General features: G+C 43.0%; 1 protein-coding gene across 6 annotated transcripts in view; it reads right to left on the minus strand.

Annotated features, from left to right (window-relative positions):
* Window positions 1-20355, minus strand: part of LOC115194768 (Fc receptor-like protein 5) — a 342937-nt gene that overhangs the window by 21448 nt on the left and 301134 nt on the right. For 5 of the 6 annotated variants that reach the window (XM_029754693.1, XM_029754691.1, XM_029754696.1 and 2 more), the window contains exon 5: window positions 8180-8224. The exons of the other annotated variant lie outside the window; for it this stretch is intronic. In XM_029754693.1, coding sequence (XP_029610553.1) covers window positions 8180-8224 — 45 coding nt within the window. The remainder of the gene's footprint in view (window positions 1-8179; window positions 8225-20355) is intronic. 6 annotated transcript variants of the gene reach the window in all.

Raw genomic sequence — 20355 nt, forward strand, 5'->3', positions numbered from 1 at the left:
ACTGGGACAGGTAGCATGTCCGGTGAACAGGTCAGGGTTCCATAGCCGCAGGCAGAACAGTTGAAACTGGAGCAGCAGCACAACCAGGTGGACTGGGGACAGCAAGGAGTCAGTCCTTGCTGTCCCCACCTATCATGAGATCTGGAGACAAGGCTTTATATTCTAACAGAGATGCTGAAAAAGAGCAGATTGAGTCTATTCTCTAGCTGTTTAACCTGGTGATGAGGGTAGGATACTATCCTGAGACCTGGAGACAAGGCTTTATCACTCCTAGATACACAAATGGTGACATGTTTGACCCTGTAAATATAGAGACATCTCTGTAGTGTAAGGTAGGTAGGGTTAGTGTAGGGTAGCTAGTGTTAGTGTAGGGTAGGTAGGGTTAGTGTATGGTAGGTAAGGTTAGTGTAGGGTAGGGAGGGTTAGTGTAGGGGTAGGTAGGGTTAGTGTAGGGGTAGGTAGGGTTAGTGTAGGGGTAGGTAGGGTTAGTGCAGGGTAGGTAGGGTTTGTGAAGGGTAGGTAGGGTTAGTGAAGGGGCGGTAGAGTTAGTGTAGGGCAGGTAGGGTTAGTGTAGGGTAGGTAGGGTTAGTGTAGGGGTAGGTAGGGTTAGTGTAGGGGTAGGTTGGGTTCGTGTAGGGTAGGTAGGGTTAGTGTAGTTGTAGATACGGTTAGTAAAGGGGTAGGTAGGGTTAGTGTAGGGGTAGGTAGGGTTTGTGTAGGGGTAGGTAGGGTTAGTGTAGGGTAGGTAGGGTTTGTGAAGGGTAGGTGGGGTTAGTGAAGGGGGCGGTAGAGTTAGTGTAGGGCAGGTAGGGTTATTGTAGGGTTGGTAGGGTTAGTGTAGGGTAGGTAGGGTTATTGGAGGGGTAGGTAGGGTTAGTGTAGGGGTAGGTAGGGTTAGTGTAGGGGTAGGTAGGGTTAGTGTAGGGTAGATAGGGTTAGTGTAGGGGTAGGTTGGGTTCGTGTAGGGTAGGTAGGGTTAGTGTAGTTCTAGGTAGGGTTAGTGTAGGGGTAGGTAGGCTTAGTGTAGAGTAGGTAGGGTTTGTGTAGGGTAGGTAAGGTTAGTGTAGGTTAGGTAGGGTTAGTGTAGGGGTAGGTAGGGTTAGTGTAGGGTAGGTAGGGTAAATGTAGGGTAGGTAGGGTTAGTGTAGGGGTAGGTAGTGTTAGTGTAGGGGTAGGTAGAGTTAGTGTAGGGGTAGGTAGGGTTAGTGTAGGGTAGGTAGGGTAAGTGTAGGGTAGATAGGGTTAGTGTAGGGGTAGGTAGGGTTAGTGTAGGGGTAGGTAGGATTACTGTAGGGTAGGTAGGGTTAGAGTAGGGTAGGTAGGGTTAGTGTAGGGTAGGTAGAATTACTGTAGGGTAGGTAGGGTTAGGGTAGGGGTAGTTAGCGTTAGTGTAGGGGTAGGTACGGTAGGTGTAGGGGTAGGTTCGGTTAGTGTAGGGGTAGGTAGGGTTAGTCTAGGGTAGGTAGAGTTAGTGTTGGGTAGGTAGGTAGGTAGGCTTAGTGTAGGGTTGGTAGGTGAGAGGTTAGCATGTCTTGGAGGTATGATATAAAATGCTAACCTCCCCTGTTATTGTAATGGTGAGAGGTTAGCATGTCCCCGGGGTATAATAAATGCTAACCTCCCCTGTTATTATAATGGTGAGAGGTTAGCATGTCTTGGGGGTATAATACATGCTAACCTCCCCTGTTATTGTAATGGTGAGAGGTTAGCATGTCTTGGGGGTATAATAAATGCTAACCTCCCCTGATATTGTAATGGGGGAGAGGTTAGCATGTCTTGGGGGTATAATAAATGCTAATCTCCCCTGTTATTGTAATGGTGAGAGGTTAGCATGTCTTGGGGGTATAATAAATGCTAACCTCCCCTGTTATTGTAATGGTGAGAGGTTAGCATGTCTTGGGGGTATGATATTTGTGCGTCTGTAACTTTCTCACTTGAGAGTGTTATGTCTTTGCTATGCCGGATTAAGTGATATGACATGCTATTCTATAATATCATTTCTCTGTAATTAATATTACCTGATTAAACTAATCATGGAAATGTAATTCACTAGAAAGTTGGGGCACCACGGAAGAATGTTTATAGAGCTGTTATCTTCCAAATAAACTCTTAAAGACCTGGTAATATTTTACATCAATAGCAGTCAATTATCAATCCTCACCTTATTCAGTCTCATCTGAAATGTGTAAATTCTTGATTATCTACACTGGCTAACAAGTTGAATCAGCAATACAAAATTGGGTTTAATTATTTATTTACTAAATACCTAAGTAATCACACAGAATTACATATACACAGAATGGATCATACATTGATTACTAATTATGTCATAAAGGAAAACGTCCCTGGTGGTCAGAACCAATATGACAGCTGGTTACACAAAGAAACGGGGTTGGGTTTGAATAAAAGCGTGGGAAGACTGAGGAACAAAAGGATTGAGTCTCTATCGGACTGTAATGCAGCTATGCTATCGTAAATACAGAATCTTATGCATTCTAAATAACCGCCCATTTGGAAAAGGAAAATGCAAGAAATATTTACTCTGAGCTGTGCTTCGATAGGTTGGTCACAGATGTCCTTCAGAGATCTTTTGTCCTCTGAAGAATATGTCTTGTGGTAGAATGGATACATTGTAGTACCGTCGTCGTGTGGTAGAATGGATACGTTGTAGTACCCTGTCTTTCTGAAGAGATTGTGGTAGAGCAGATACTTTGTCTGTCCTTTCCTAGCCCACGTTTACAGCTGCTGCTGCTAACTCAACGGCTAGGAGGTATCACTTCTTTAGTGAATAAGAGTTCAAAGTTCATACCAAGTTGCCATACTTTGAGCTCACGCTGAGGTTGGCTTAGTTCTGTAGTTGATATTAGCCCTTTTAACGTCTGGACAGCAGTCCTCACATCCTCGGGAACACGAAGTAACATTTTTATCAAGGGGCTTATGTAGTGGTGGGATGGGCGTGTTTCATAGTTTTAAAAGGCTAATTGATCATTAGAAAACCCTTTTGCAATTTTGTTAGCACAGTTGAAAACTGTTGTTCTGATTATAGAAGCAATAAAACTGGCCTTCTTTAGACTAGTTGAGTATCTGGAGCATCAGCATTTGTGGGTTCGATTAAAGGCTCAAAATGGCCAGAAACAAAGCCCTTTCTTCTGAAACTCATCAGTCTATTCTTGTTCTGAGAAATGAAAGCTATTCCATGTGAGAAATTGTCAAGAAACTGAAGATCTCGTACAACGCTGTGTACTACTCCCTTCACAGAACAGCACAAACTGGCTCTAACCAGAATAGAAAGAGGAGTTGGAGGCCCCAGTGCACAACTGAGCAAGAGGAGAAGTATATTAGAGTGTCTAGTTTGAAAAACAGATGCCTCACAAGTCCTCAACTGGCAGCTTTATTAAATAGTACCAGCAAAACAACATTCTCAACGTCAACAGTGAAGAGGCGACTTATGGATGCTGGCTCCAATTAGCCTTTTAAAATGATAAACTTGGATCAGCTAACACAACGTGCCATTGGAACACAGGAGTGATAGTTGCTGATAATGGGCCTCTGTACGCCTATGTAGATATTCCATAAAAAAATCTGCCGTTTCCAGCTACAACAGTCATTTACAACATTAACAATGTCTACACTGTATTTCTGATCAATTTGATGTTATTTTAATGGACAAAAAAGTTGTTTTTCTTTCAAAAACAAGGACATTTCTAAGTGACCCCAAACTTTTGAACTAGAGTGTACATAATGGGATAAAAGCCCCCATTAAACTGAATGAAATTCTAGAGAATGAAATTCAGTTTAATCACAAACATCAATGTTCTAACTAGAGATATCAAATTAGCATGACACCTTGTCCAAATCAAAGAATTCAAACAAAGGAAGACATTAACAATATACAGACTCAGTGACCATAGCCTGGCCATAGAGACAGACCAATGTACAGACTCAGTGACCACAGAGACAGTTGTTTTGTGAAAACGTAGAGACAGTAGATCTAGCTGGTCTGTCATAATATAATAGAGACAGTAGATCTAGCTGGTCTGACATAATATAATAGAGACAGTAGATCTAGCTGGTCTGTCATAATATAATAGAGACAGTAGATCTAGCTGGTCTGTCATAATCTAATAGAGACAGTAGATCTAGCTGGTCTGTCATAATCTAATAGAGACAGTAGCTCTAGCTGGTCTGTGTAACGTTTGTCGTCGGGAGACGAGGAAGCGGACCAAAACGCAGCTGGGAGCGAATACATGTTTATTTAACACACTAGAATTAAACATGTACACAAAATCAAGGAAAAACTGCCAATACGTTACGTGCTCAAATAACGAGACAACAACCCACAAACATCGTGGGGGAAAAGGAACTTAAATGTGATTCCCAATCAGACTTCACAAGCGACAGCTGTCTGATTGGGAAATCACCCCGAGCCCAACATAGAAATAAAACACAAAGAAAGGCTATAACCAAAACATAGAAAATAAAGCATAGAAATGCCACACCCTGACCAAAATAGCAGAGTTCACCTGGTCAGGGCGTGACAGTCTGTCATAATATAATAGAGACAGTAGATCTAGCTGGTCTGTCGTAATATAATAGAGACAGTAGATCTAGATGGTCTGTCATAATATAATAGAGACAGTAGATCTAGCTGGTCTGTCATAATATAATAGAGACAGTAGATCTAGCTGGTCTGTCATAAGATAACAGAGACAGTAAATCTATCTCCAGATTATGTCTTGGTCAGTTATAATCTAATATCCATAGCTCCCACCATGTCATGAGCCCTTGTAGATTACATTTAATTGTCGCTCAAACATATTGCTTATTTATGTAATACTTCATATACAGTTAACATTCACAAAGCCGCAGGGCCAGACGGATTACCAGGATGTGTACTCAGAGCATGCGCTGACAAACTTGTGTCTTCACTAACATTTATAACCTCTCCCTGACTGAGTCTGTAATACCAACATGTTTCAAGCAGACCACCATAGTCCCTGTTCCCAAGAATGCCAAGGTAACCTGCCTAAATGACTATTGCCCTGTAGCATTCACAGCTATAGGGGCGGCAGGTATCCTAGTGTTTAGAGCGTTGGGCCAATAACCGAAAGATTGCTGGATCGAATCCCCGAGCTGACAAGGTAAAAATCTGTCATTCTGCCCCTGAACAAAGCAGTTAACCCTCTGTTCCCCGGTAGGCCGTCATTTTAAACAATAATTTGTTTTTAACTGACTTGCCTAGTTAATAAATAAAAAAATATATATGCTATTCATTGACTACAGCTCAGTGTTCAACACCATAGTCCCTCAAAGCTCATCACTAAGCTAAGGACCCTGGGACTAAACACCTCCCTCTGCAACTGGATCCTGGACTTCCTGACGGGCCACCCCAGGTGGTAAGGGTAGGTAACAACACATCTGCCATGCTGATCCTCAACACGGGGGCCCCTCAGGGGTGCGTGCTCAGTCCCCTCCTGTACTCCCTGTTCACTCATGACTGCACGGCCAGGCACGACTCCAACACCATCATCAAGTTTGCCAATGACATGACGGTGGTAGGCCTGATCACCGACAATGATGAGAGAGCCTAAGATGTCAGAGACCTGGCAGTGTGGTGACAGGACAGAAACCTCTCCCTCAACGTCAGCAAGACAAAGGAGATGATCGTGGACTACAGGAAACGGGGGGCTGTGCATGCCCCCATTCACATCAATGGGGCTGAAGTGGAGCGGGTCGAGAGCTTCAAGTTCCTCGATGTCCACATTATCATGGTCCAAACACACCAAGACAGTCGTGAAGAGGGCACAACGATGCCTCTTCCCCCTCAGGAGGGTGAAAAAATTTGGCATGGGCCCTCAGATCCTCCAAATGTTCTACACCAAGCCATAAGAACAGTTAATCAAACTGACTCTCGAGTACTAGCTCTATGCACACTCACTGGACTCACACACAGAGAGAGAGAGCAAAATTTTGATAAACTCCCATATCTACTGGGTGAAATACCACAGTGTGCCATCGTAGCAGCAAGATGTGTGATCTGTTGTCACAAGAAAACGTCAACCAGTGAAGAACAAACACTATTGTAAATTCAACCCATATTTATGCTTATTTATTTTCCCTTTTGTACTTTAACCATTTGTACATCGTTACAAAACTGTATATATACATAATATGACATTTGTCTTTATTCTTTTGAAACTTCTGTGAGTGTAATGTTTACTGTTCATTTGTATTGTTTATTTCACTTCTGTATATTATCTACCTCACTTGCTTTGGAAATGTTAACATATGTTTCCCATGCCAACAAAGCCCCTTGAATTGAAAAATTGAGAGAGAGAGAGATGGAGATAGAGGGAGAGAAAGAAAGGGAGAGAGAGATATACTTCACTTGCTTTGGCAATGTTAACATATGTTTCCCATGCCAATACAGCCCCTTGAATTGAATTGAATTGATATAGAGGGCGGAAGAGAGAGAAATAGAGAGACAGAGACACAGGAGGGAGGGTAGAGTGGAGAGAGCGGGAGAAAGAGAAATAGAGAAAGACAGGATGGAGGGAGGGAGGGAGGGAGGAGAGAGGAGAGAGAGAAATAGAGAGACAGAGACAGGAGGGAGGGTAGAGTGGAGAGAGCGGGAGAAAGAGAAATAGAGAGAGAGATACAGGATGGAGGGAGGGAGGGAGGAGAGAGGAGAGAGGAGAGAGAGAAAAATAGAGAGACAGAGACAAGAGGGAGGGTAGAGTGGAGAGAGCGGGAGAAAGAGAAATAGAGAAAGAGAAAGACAGGATGGAGGGAGGGAGGGAGGGAGGAGAGAGGGAGAGAGGGCGGGAGAGAGAGAAATAGAGAGAGAGAGAGAGACAGGAGGGGAGGGTAGAGTGGAGAGAGGAGAGAGCGGAGAGAGTGGGAGAGAGAGAGACAGGATGGAGGGAGGGAGGGAGGGAGGAGAGAGCGGAGAGAGAGAGAGAGAGAGAGAGAGAGAGAGAGAGAGAGAGAGAGACAGAGCCACAGGAGGGAGGGTAGAGTGGAGAGAGCGGGAGAGAGAGAAATAGAGAGAGAGATACAGGATGGAGGGAGGGAGGGAGGAGAGAGGAGAGAGCGAGATAGAGAGAAACAGGAGGTAGGGTAGAGTGGGAGAGAGAGAGATGGAGAGACTGTCATTGCCCGATTGTAGTTCTGCAGACCTGATTTACGATAACCCACCCCAGGGTTGGATTGCAGCTATTAACCCCAGGGTTGGATTGCAGCTATTAACCCCAGGGTTGGATTGCAGCTATTAACCCCAGGGTTATATTGCAGCTATTAACCACCAGGGTTGGATTGCAGCTATTAACACCAGGGTTGGATTGCAGCTATTAACCCCATGGTTGGATTACAGCTATTAACCCCATGGTTGGATTACAGCTATTAACCCGATGGTTGGATTACAGCTATTAACCCCAGGGTTGGATTACAGCTATTAACACCAGGGTTGGATTACAGCTATTAACACCAGGGTTGGATTGCAGCTATTGACCCCAGGGTTGGATTGCAGCTATTGACCCCAGGGTTGGATTGCAGCTATTAACACCAGGGTTGGATTGCAGCTATTAACCCCAGGGTTGGATTGCAGCTATTGACCCCAGGGTTGGATTGCAGCTATTAACACCAGGGTTGGAGTTATAGTCATTATGTAGCTATATGAGTCTGTATGGAGTTATAGTCATTATGTAGCTATATGAGTCTGTATGGAGTTATGGTCATTATGTAGCTATATGAGTCTGTATGGAGTTATAGTCATTATGTAGCTATATGAGTCTGTATGGAGTTATAGTCATTATGTAGCTATATGAGTCTGTATGGAGTTATAGTCATTATGTAGCTATATGAGTCTGTATGGAGTTATAGTCATTATGTAACTATATGAGTCTGTATGGAGTTAATGTCATTATGTAGCTATATGAGTCTGAATGGAGTTACAGTCATTATGTAGCTATATGAGTCTGTATCTCACATCACAGAGTAACACTTTATACCCATTTATATATTCATTATGGAACCTTTACTAAGAGAATAAGGACTGGAGAAATGAAGTCACAACCAATGAAGAGACCAGGAAGACATGATACTATTATAGAACAGGTGATGAATATAGAGAAATGATACTATTATAGAACAGGTGATGAATATAGAGAAATGTTCTCACCTCCACCTTGTCCGAGGCTACAGTATACCAGTGTTCTCAACAGCACTGAAACACACAGAGAGAACGATCACTATGGTACATGATGTAAACACTGAAACACACAGAGAGAACTATCACTATGGTACATGATGTAAACACTGAAAACACACAGAGAGAACTATCACTATGGTACATGATGTAAACACTGAAACACACAGAGAGAACTATCACTATGGTACATGATGTAAACACTGAAACACACAGAGAGAACTATCACTATGGTACATGATGTAAACACTGAAACACACAGAGAGAACTATCACTATGGTACATGATGTAAACACTGAAACACACAGAGAGAACTATCACTATGGTACATGATGTAAACACTGAAACACACAGAGAGAACGATCACTATGGTACATGATGTAAACACTGAAACACACAGAGAGAACTATCACTATGGTACATGATGTAAACACTGAAAACACACAGAGAGAACTATCACTATGGTACATGATGTAAACACTGAAACACACAGAGAGAACTATCACTATGGTACATGATGTAAACACTGAGCTGTACCACAGATATGAATTTCCTTAATAGTCTGTTGACACATTTCTGTGCCAATCTAATTAACATAATACAAACATCCACATCAAAGTCCTTCAGTTTAAGAGATATCCACCTATGTTGGACTTCCTCATCTGCAGTGGAAAGTGCATTTTGCTCTACGACCCCCAAAGTGTCAAGGGATTCGTCTGAAGTCAGCCAGCTGTCTGTTCCGTCAGAACTGTTGGGGCTACAAACTAATATGACCCCACTATGGAAAGGGGAGACTCAGCTACAAACTAATATGACCCCACTATGGAAAGAGGAGACTCTCAGCTACAAACTAATATGACCCTACTATGGAAAGGGGAGACTCTCAAATACAAACTAATATGACCCCACTATGGAAAGGGGAGACTCTCAGCTACAAACTAATATGACCCCACTATGGAAAGGGGAGACTCAGCTACAAACTAATATGACCCCACTATGGAAAGAGGAGACTCAGCTACAAACTAATATGACCCTACTATGGAAAGGGGAGACTCTCAGATACAAACTAATATGACCCCACTATGGAAAGAGGAGACTCTCAGCTACAAACTAATATGACCCTACTATGGAAAGGGGAGACTCTCAAATACAAACTAATATGACCCCACTATGGAAAGGGGAGACTCTCAGCTACAAACTAATATGACCCCACTATGGAAAGGGGAGACTCAGCTACAAACTAATATGACCCCACTATGGAAAGAGGAGACTCAGCTACAAACTAATATGACCCCACTATGGAAAGAGGAGACTCAGCTACAAACTAATATGACCCTACTATGGAAAGAGGAGACTCTCAGCTACAAACTAATATGACCCCACTATGGAAAGGGGAGACTCTCAGCTACAAACTAATATGACCCCACTATGGAACGAGGAGACTCTCAGCTACAAACTAATATGACCCCACTATGGAAAGAGGAGACTCTCAGCTACAAACTAATATGACCCCACTATGGAAAGAGGAGACTCAGATACAAACTAATATGACCCCACTATGGAAAGAGGAGACTCAGCTACAAACTAATATGACCCCACTATGGAAAGAGGAGACGCTCAGATACAAACTAATATGACCGCACTATGGAAAGAGGAGACTCAGCTACAAACTAATATGACCCCACTATAGAAAGAGGAGACTCAGCTACAAACTAATATGACCCAACTATGGAAAGGGGAGACTCTCAGATTCAAACTAATATGACCCCACTATGGAAAGGGGAGACTCTCAGCTACAAACTAATATGACCCCACTATGGAAAGAGGCGACTCAGATACAAACTAATATGACCCCACTATGGAATGGGGAGACTCAGCTACAAACTAATATGACCCCACTATGGAAAGGGGAGACTGAGCTACAAACTAATATGACCCCAATATGGAAAGGGGAGACTCTCAGCTACAAACTAATATGACCCCACTATAGAAAGGGGAGACTCAGCTACAAACTAATATGACCCCACTATGGAAAGGGGAGACTCAGATACAAACTAAGATGACCCCACATTGGAAAGAGGAGACTCAGCTACAAACTAATATTACCCCACTATGGAAAGGGGAGACTTCGATACAAACTAAGATGACCCTACTATGGAAAGGGGAGACTCTCAGCTACAAACTAATATGACCCCACTATGGAAAGAGGAGACTCTCAGCTACAAACTAATATGACCCCACTATGGAAAGAGGAGACTCTCAGATACAAACTAATATGACCCCACTATGGAAAGAGGAGACTCTCAGCTACAAACTAATATGACCCCACTATGGAAAAACGCGACTCAGATACAAACTAATATGACCCCACTATGGAAAGGGGAGACTCAGCTACAAACTAATATGACTCCACTATGGAAAGGGGAGACTCAGATACAAACTAAGATGACCCCACTTTGGAAAGAGGAGACTCAGATACAAACTAATATGACCCACTATGGAAAGAGGAGACTCAGATACAAACTAATATGACCCCACTATGGAAAGAGGAGACTCAGATACAAACTAATATGACCCCACTATGGAAAGGGGAGACTCAGCTACAAACTAATATGACCCCACTATGGAAAGAGGAGACTCTCAGCTACAAACTAATATGACCCCACTATGGAAAGAGGAGACTCTCAGCTACAAACTAATATGACCCCACTATGGAAAGGGGAGACTCAGCTACAAACTAATATGACCCCACTATGGAAAGAGGAAACTCTCAGCTACAAACTAATATGACCCCACTATGGAAAGAGGAGACTCAGATACAAACTAATATGACCCCACTATGGAAAGGGGAGACTCAGCTACAAACTAATATGACCCCACTATGGAAAGAGGAGACTCTCAGCTACAAACTAATATGACCCAAATATGGAAACAGGAGACTCTCAGCTACAAACTAATATGACCCCACTATGGAAAGGGGTTTCTCAGCTACAAACTAATATGACCCCACTATGGAAAGAGGAGACTCAGTTACAAACTAATATGACCCCACTATGGAAAGGGGAGACTCTCAGCTACAAACTAATATGACCCCACTATGGAAAGAGGCGACTCAGATACAAACTAATATGACCCCACTATGGAAAGGGGAGACTCAGCTACAAACTAATATGACCCCACTATGGAAAGGGGAGACTCTCAGCTACAAACTAATATGACCCCACTATGGAACGAGGAGACTCTCAGCTACAAACTAATATGACCCCACTATGGAAAGAGGAGACTCTCAGCTACAAACTAATATGACCCCACTATGGAAAGAGGAGACTCAGATACAAACTAATATGACCCCACTATGGAAAGAGGAGACTCAGCTACAAACTAATATGACCCACTATGGAAAGAGGAGACGCTCAGATACAAACTAATATGACCGCACTATGGAAAGAGGAGACTCAGCTACAAACTAATATGACCCCACTATAGAAAGAGGAGACTCAGCTACAAACTAATATGACCCAACTATGGAAAGGGGAGACTCTCAGATTCAAACTAATATGACCCCACTATGGAAAGGGGAGACTCTCAGCTACAAACTAATATGACCCCACTATGGAAAGAGGCGACTCAGATACAAACTAATATGACCCCACTATGGAAAGGGGAGACTCAGCTACAAACTAATATGACCCCACTATGGAAAGGGGAGACTGAGCTACAAACTAATATGACCCCAATATGGAAAGGGGAGACTCTCAGCTACAAACTAATATGACCCCACTATAGAAAGGGGAGACTCAGCTACAAACTAATATGACCCCACTATGGAAAGGGGAGACTCAGCTACAAACTAATATTACCCCACTATGGAAAGGGGAGACTTCGATACAAACTAAGATGACCCTACTATGGAAAGGGGAGACTCTCAGCTACAAACTAATATGACCCCACTATGGAAAGAGGAGACTCTCAGCTACAAACTAATATGACCCCACTATGGAAAGAGGAGACTCTCAGATACAAACTAATATGACCCCACTATGGAAAGAGGAGACTCTCAGCTACAAACTAATATGACCCCACTATGGAAAAACGCGACTCAGATACAAACTAATATGACCCCACTATGGAAAGGGGAGACTCAGCTACAAACTAATATGACTCCACTATGGAAAGGGGAGACTCAGATACAAACTAAGATGACCCCACTTTGGAAAGAGGAGACTCAGATACAAACTAATATGACCCACTATGGAAAGAGGAGACTCAGATACAAACTAATATGACCCCACTATGGAAAGAGGAGACTCAGATACAAACTAATATGACCCCACTATGGAAAGGGGAGACTCAGCTACAAACTAATATGACCCCACTATGGAAAGAGGAGACTCTCAGCTACAAACTAATATGACCCCACTATGGAAAGAGGAGACTCTCAGCTACAAACTAATATGACCCCACTATGGAAAGGGGAGACTCAGCTACAAACTAATATGACCCCACTATGGAAAGAGGAGACTCTCAGCTACAAACTAATATGACCCCACTATGGAAAGAGGAGACTCAGATACAAACTAATATGACCCCACTATGGAAAGGGGAGACTCAGCTACAAACTAATATGACCCCACTATGGAAAGAGGAGACTCTCAGCTACAAACTAATATGACCCAAATATGGAAACAGGAGACTCTCAGCTACAAACTAATATGACCCCACTATGGAAAGGGGTTTCTCAGCTACAAACTAATATGACCCCACTATGGAAAGAGGAGACTCAGTTACAAACTAATATGACCCCACTATGGAAAGGGGAGACTCTCAGCTACAAACTAATATGACCCCACTATGGAAAGAGGCGACTCAGATACAAACTAATATGACCCCACTATGGAAAGGGGAGACTCAGCTACAAACTAATATGACCCCACTATGGAAAGGAGAGACTCAGATACAAACTAATATGACCCCACTATGGAAAGGGGAGACTCTCAGCTACAAACTAATATGACCCCACTATGGAAAGAGGAGACTCTCAGCTACAAACTAATATGACCCAAATATGGAAACAGGAGACTCTCAGCTACAAACTAATATGACCCCACTATGGAAAGAGGAGACTCAGTTACAAACTAATATGACCCCACTATGGAAAGGGGAGACTCTCAGCTACAAACTAATATGACCCCACTATGGAAAGAGGCGACTCAGATACAAACTAATATGACCCCACTATGGAAAGGGGAGACTCAGCTACAAACTAATATGACCCCACTATGGAAAGGAGAGACTCAGATACAAACTAATATGACCCCACTATGGAAAGGGGAGACTCAGCTACAAACTAATATGACCCCACTATGGAAAGAGGAGACTCTCAGCTACAAACTAATATGACCCAAATATGGAAACAGGAGACTCTCAGCTACAAACTAATATGACCCCACTATGGAAAGGGGTTTCTCAGCTACAAACTAATATGACCCCACTATGGAAAGAGGAGACTCAGTTACAAACTAATATGACCCCACTATGGAAAGGGGAGACTCTCAGCTACAAACTAATATGACCCCACTATGGAAAGAGGCGACTCAGATACAAACTAATATGACCCCACTATGGAAAGGGGAGACTCAGCTACAAACTAATATGACCCCACTATGGAAAGGAGAGACTCAGATACAAACTAATATGACCCCACTATGGAAAGGGGAGACTCTCAGCTACAAACTAAGATGACCCTACTATGGAAAGGGGAGACTCTCAGCTACAAACTAATATGACCCCACTATGGAAAGAGGAGACTCTCAGCTACAAACTAATATGACCCCACTATGGAAAGAGGAGACTCTCAGATAGAAACTAATATGACCCCACTATGGAAAGAGGAGACTCTCAGCTACAAACTAATATGACCCCACTATGGAAAGGGGAGACTCAGCTACAAACTAATATGACCCCACTATGGAAAGGGGAGACTCAGCTACAAACTAATATGACCCCAATATGGAAAGGGGAGACTCTCAGCTACAAACTACTATGACCCCACTATAGAAAGGGGAGACTCAGCTACAAACTAATATGACCCCACTATGGAAAGGGGAGACTCAGATACAAAATAAGATGACCCCACTTTGGAAAGAGGAGACTCAGCTACAAACTAATATGACCCCACTATGGAAAGGGGAGACTTCGATACAAACTAAGATGACCCTACTATGGAAAGAGGAGACTCAGATACAAACTAATATTACCCCACTATGGAAAGGGGAGACTCAGCTACAAACTAATATGACCCCACTATGGAAAGAGGAGACTCAGCTACAAACGAATATCGCCCCACTATGGAAAGGGGAGACTCTCAGCTACAAACTAATATGACCCCACTATGGAAAGAGGAGACTCAGCTACAAACTAATATGACCCCACTATGGAAAGGGGAGACTCTCAGATACAAACTAATATGACCCCACTATGGAAAGAGGACACTCTCAGATACAAACTAATATGACCCCACTATGGAAAGGGGAGACTCTCAGCTACAAACTAATATGACCCCAGTATGGAAAGAGGAGACTCAGATACAAACTAATATGACCCCACTATGGAAAGGGGAGACTCAGCTACAAACTAATATGACCGCACTATGGAAAGAGGAGACTCTCAGCTACAAACTAATATGACCCAAATATGGAAACAGGAGACTCTCAGCTACAAACTAATATGACCCCACTATGGAAAGGGGTTTCTCAGCTACAAACTAATATGACCCCACTATGGAAAGAGGAGACTCAGTTACAAACTAATATGACCCCACTATGGAAAGGGGAGACTCTCAGCTACAAACTAATATGACCCCACTATGGAAAGAGGCGACTCAGATACAAACTAATATGACCCCACTATGGAAAGGGGAGACTCAGCTACAAACTAATATGACCCCACTATGGAAAGGAGAGACTCAGATACAAACTAATATGACCCCACTATGGAAAGGGGAGACTCTCAGCTACAAACTAATATGACCCCACTATGGAAAGAGGCGACTCAGATACAAACTAATATGACCCCACTATGGAAAGGGGAGACTCAGCTACAAACTAATATGACCCCACTATGGAAAGGAGAGACTCAGCTACAAACTAATATGACCCCAATATGGAAAGGGGAGACTCTCAGCAACAAACTAATATGACCCCACTATGGAAAGGGGTTTCTCAGCTACAAACTAATATGACCCCACTATGGAAAGGGGAGACTCAGCTACAAACTAATATGACCCCAATATGGAAAGGGGAGACTCTCAGCTACAAACTAATATGACCCCACTATAGAAAGGGGAGACTCAGCTACAAACTAATATGACCCCACTATGGAAAGGGGAGACTCAGATACAAACTAAGATGACACCACTTTGGAAAGAGGAGACTCAGCTACAAACTAATATGACCCCACTATGGAAAGGGGAGACTTCGATACAAACTAAGATGACCCTACTATGGAAAGGGGAGACTCTCAGCTACAAACTAATATGACCCCACTATGGAAAGAGGAGACTCTCAGCTACAAACTAATATGACCCCACTATGGAAAGAGGAGACTCTCAGATAGAAACTAATATGACCCCACTATGGAAAGAGGAGACTCTCAGCTACAAACTAATATGACCCCACTATGGAAAGGGGAGACTCAGCTACAAACTAATATGACCCCACTATGGAAAGGGGAGACTCAGCTACAAACTAATATGACCCCAATATGGAAAGGGGAGACTCTCAGCTACAAACTACTATGACCCCACTATAGAAAGGGGAGACTCAGCTACAAACTAATATGACCCCACTATGGAAAGGGGAGACTCAGATACAAACTAATATGACCCCACTTTGGAAAGAGGAGACTCAGCTACAAACTAATATGACCCCACTATGGAAAGGGGAGACTTCGATACAAACTAAGATGACCCTACTATGGAAAGAGGAGACTCAGATACAAACTAATATGACCCCACTATGGAAAGGGGAGACTCAGCTACAAACTAATATGACCCCACTATGGAAAGAGGAGACTCAGCTACAAACGAATATCGCCCCACTATGGAAAGGGGAGACTCTCAGCTACAAACTAATATGACCCCACTATGGAAGGGGAGACTCAGCTACAAACTAATATGACCCCACTATGGAAAGGGGAGGACTCTCAGATACAAACTAATATGACCCACTATGGAAAGAGGGACACTCTCAGATACAACTAATATGACCCCACTATGGAAAGGGGAGACTCCTCAGCTTACAAACTAATATGACCCCACTATGGAAAGAGGAGACTCAGATACAAACTAATATGACCCCACTATGGAAAGGGGAGACTCAGCTACAAACTAATATGACCGCACTATGGAAGAGGAGACTCTCAGCTACAAACTATTGACCCAAATATGGAAACAGGAGACTCTCAGCTACAAACTAATATGACCCCACTATGGAAAGGGGTTTCTCAGCTACAAACTAATATGACCCACTATGGAAAGAGGAGACTCAGCTACAAACTAATATGACCCCACTATGGAAAGGGGAGACTCAGCTACAAACTAATATGACCCCACTATGGAAAGAGGCGACTCAGATACAAACTAATATGACCCCACTATGGAAAGGGGAGACTCAGCTACAAACTAATATGACCCACTATGGAAAGGAGAGACTCAGATACAAACTAATATGACCCCACTATGGAAAGGGGAGACTCTCAGCTACAAACTAATATGACCCCACTATGGAAAGAGGCGACTCAGATACAAACTAATATGACCCCACTATGGAAAGGGGAGACTCTCAGCTACAAACTAATATGACCCCACTATGGAAAGAGGCGACTCAGATACAAACTAATATGACCCCACTATGGAAAGGGGAGACTCAGCTACAAACTAATATGACCCCACTATGGAAAGGAGAGACTCAGATACAAACTAATATGACCCCACTATGGAAAGGGGAGACTCTCAGCTACAAACTAATATGACCCCACTATGGAAAGAGGCGACTCAGATACAAACTAATATGACCCCACTATGGAAAGGGGAGACTCAGCTACAAACTAATATGACCCCACTATGGAAAGGGGAGACTCAGCTACAAACTAATATGACCCCAATATGGAAAGGGGAGACTCTCAGCAAACAACTAATATGACCCACTATGAAAGGAGGACCAGCTACAAACTCATATGACCCCACTATGGAAGGGGAGACTTCGATACAAATTAAGATGACCTACTATGGAAAGAGGAGACTCAGCTACAAACTAATATGACCCCACTATGGAAAGGGGAGACTCAGCTACAAACTAATATGACCCCAATATGGAAAGAGGAGACTCAGCTACAAACTAATATCGCCCCACTATGGAAAGGGGAGACTCTCAGCTACAAACTAATATGACCCCACTATGGAAAGATGAGACTCTCAGCTACAAACTAATATGACCCCACTATGGAAAGGGGAGACTCAGATACAAACTAAGATGACCCTACTATGGAAAGAGGAGACTCAGATACAAACTAATTTGACCCCACTATAGAAAGGGGAGACTCAGCTACAAACTAATATGACCCTACTATAGAAAGGGGAGACTCAGCTACAAACTAATATGACCCCACTATAGAAAGAGGAGACTCAGCTACAAACTAATATGACCCCACTATGGAAAGGGGAGACTCTCAGATACAAACTAATATGACCCCCACTATGGAAAGGGGAGACTCTCAGATACAAACTAATATGACCCCACTATGGAAAGAGGACACTCTCAGATACAAACTAATATGACCCCAAAATGGAAAGGGGAGACTCTCAGCTACAAACTAATATGAACCCACTATGGAAAGGGGAGACTCTCAGCTACAAACTATTATGAGCCCACTATGGAAAAAGGCGACTCAGATTCAAACTAATATGACCCCACTATGGAAAGGGGAGACTCAGCTACAAACTAATATGACCCCACTATGGAAAGGGGAGACTCAGCTACAAACTAATATGACCCCACTATGGAAAGAGGAGACTCTCAGATACAAACAAATATGACCCCACTATGGAAAGGTGAGACTCTCAGCTACAAACGAATATGACCCCACTATGGAAAGAGGAGACGCTCAGATACAAACTAATATGACCGCACTATGGAAAGAGGAGACTCAGCTACAAACTAATATGACCCCACTATGGAAAGTGGAGACTCAGCTACAAACTAATATGACCCCACTATAGAAAGGGGAGACTCAGCTACAAACTAATATAACACCACTATAGAAAGGGGAGACTCAGCTACAAACTATTATGACCCCACTATGGAAAGGGGAGACTCAGCTACAAACTAATATGACGCCCCCCAATATAGAAAGGGGAGACTCAGCTACAAACTAATATGACCCCACTATAGAAAGGGGAGACTCATCTACAAACTAATATGACCCCACTATATAAAGGGGAGACTCAGCTACAAACTAATATAACCCCACTATGGAAAGAGGAGACTCAGCTACAAACTAATATGACCCCACTATAGAAATGGGAGACTCAGCTACAAACGAATATGTCCCCACTAAAGAAAGGGGAGACTCAGCTACAAACTAATATGACCCCACTATAGAAAGAGGAGACTCAGCTACAAACTAATATGACCCCACTATGGAAAGGGGAGACTCTCAGATTCAAACTAATATGACCCCACTATGGAAAGAGGACACTCTCAGATACAAACTAATATGACCTCACTATGGAAAGGGGAGACTCTCAGCTACAAACTAATATGACCCCACTATGGAAAGGGGAGACTCTCAGCTACAAACTAATATTACCCCACTATGGAAAGAGGCGACTCATATTCAAACTAATATGACCCCACTATGGAAAGGGGAGACTCAGCTCAAACTAATATGACCCCACTATGGAAAGGGGAGACTCAGCTACAAACTAATATGACCCCAATATGGAAAGGGGAGACTCTCAGCTACAAACTAATATGACCCCACTATAGAAAGGGGAGACTCAGCTACAAACTAATATGACCCCACTATTGAAAGAGGAGACTCAGCTACAAACTAATATGACCCCACTATGGAAAGAGGAGACTCAGCTACAAACTAATATGACCCCACTATGGAAAGAGGAGACTCTCAGCTACAAACTAATATGACCCCACTATGGAAAGGGGAGACTCAGCTACAAACTAATATGACCCCACTATGGAAAGTGGAGACTCAGCTACAAACTAATATGACCCCACTATGGAAAGGGGAGACTCAGCAACAGACTAATATGACCCCACTATAGAAAGGGGAGACTCAGCTAAAAACTAATATGACCCCACTATAGAAAGGGGAGACTCAGCTACAAACTAATATGACCCCACTATAGAAAGGGGAGACTCAGCTACAAACTAATATGACCCCACTATAGAAAGGGGAGACTCAGCTACAAACTAATATGACCCCACTATGGAAAGAGGAGACTCAGCTACAAACTAATATGACCCCACTATAGAAAGGGGAGACTCAGCTACAAACTAATATGACCCCACTATGGAAAGGGGAGACTCAGCTACAAATGAATATGACCCCACTAAAGAAAGGGGTGACTCAGCTACAAACTAATATGACCCCACTATAGAAAGAGGAGACTCAGCTACAAACTAATATGACCCCACTATGGAAAGGGGAGACTCTCAGATACAAACTAATATGACCCCACTATGGAAAGAGGAGTCTCAGCTACAAACTAATATGACCCCACTATGGAAAGGGGAGACTCTCAGATACAAACTAATATGACCCCACTATGGAAAGAGGACACTCTCAGATACAAACTAATATGACCCCACTATGGAAAGGGGAGACTCTCAGCTACAAACTAATTTGACCCCACTATGGAAAGGGGAGACTCTCAGCTACAAAATAATATGACCCCACTATGGAAAGAGGCGACTCAGATACAAACTAATATGACCCCACTATGGAAAGGGGAGACTCAGCTACAAACTAATTTGACCCCACTATGGAAAGGGGAGACTCAGCTACAAACTAATATGACCCCACTATGGAAAGGGGAGACTCTCAGCTACAAACTAATATGACCCCACTAT

This window comes from Salmo trutta, chromosome 5, assembly GCF_901001165.1.
Source record: "Salmo trutta chromosome 5, fSalTru1.1, whole genome shotgun sequence".
In the NCBI taxonomy this organism is placed as follows: domain Eukaryota; kingdom Metazoa; phylum Chordata; class Actinopteri; order Salmoniformes; family Salmonidae; genus Salmo; species Salmo trutta.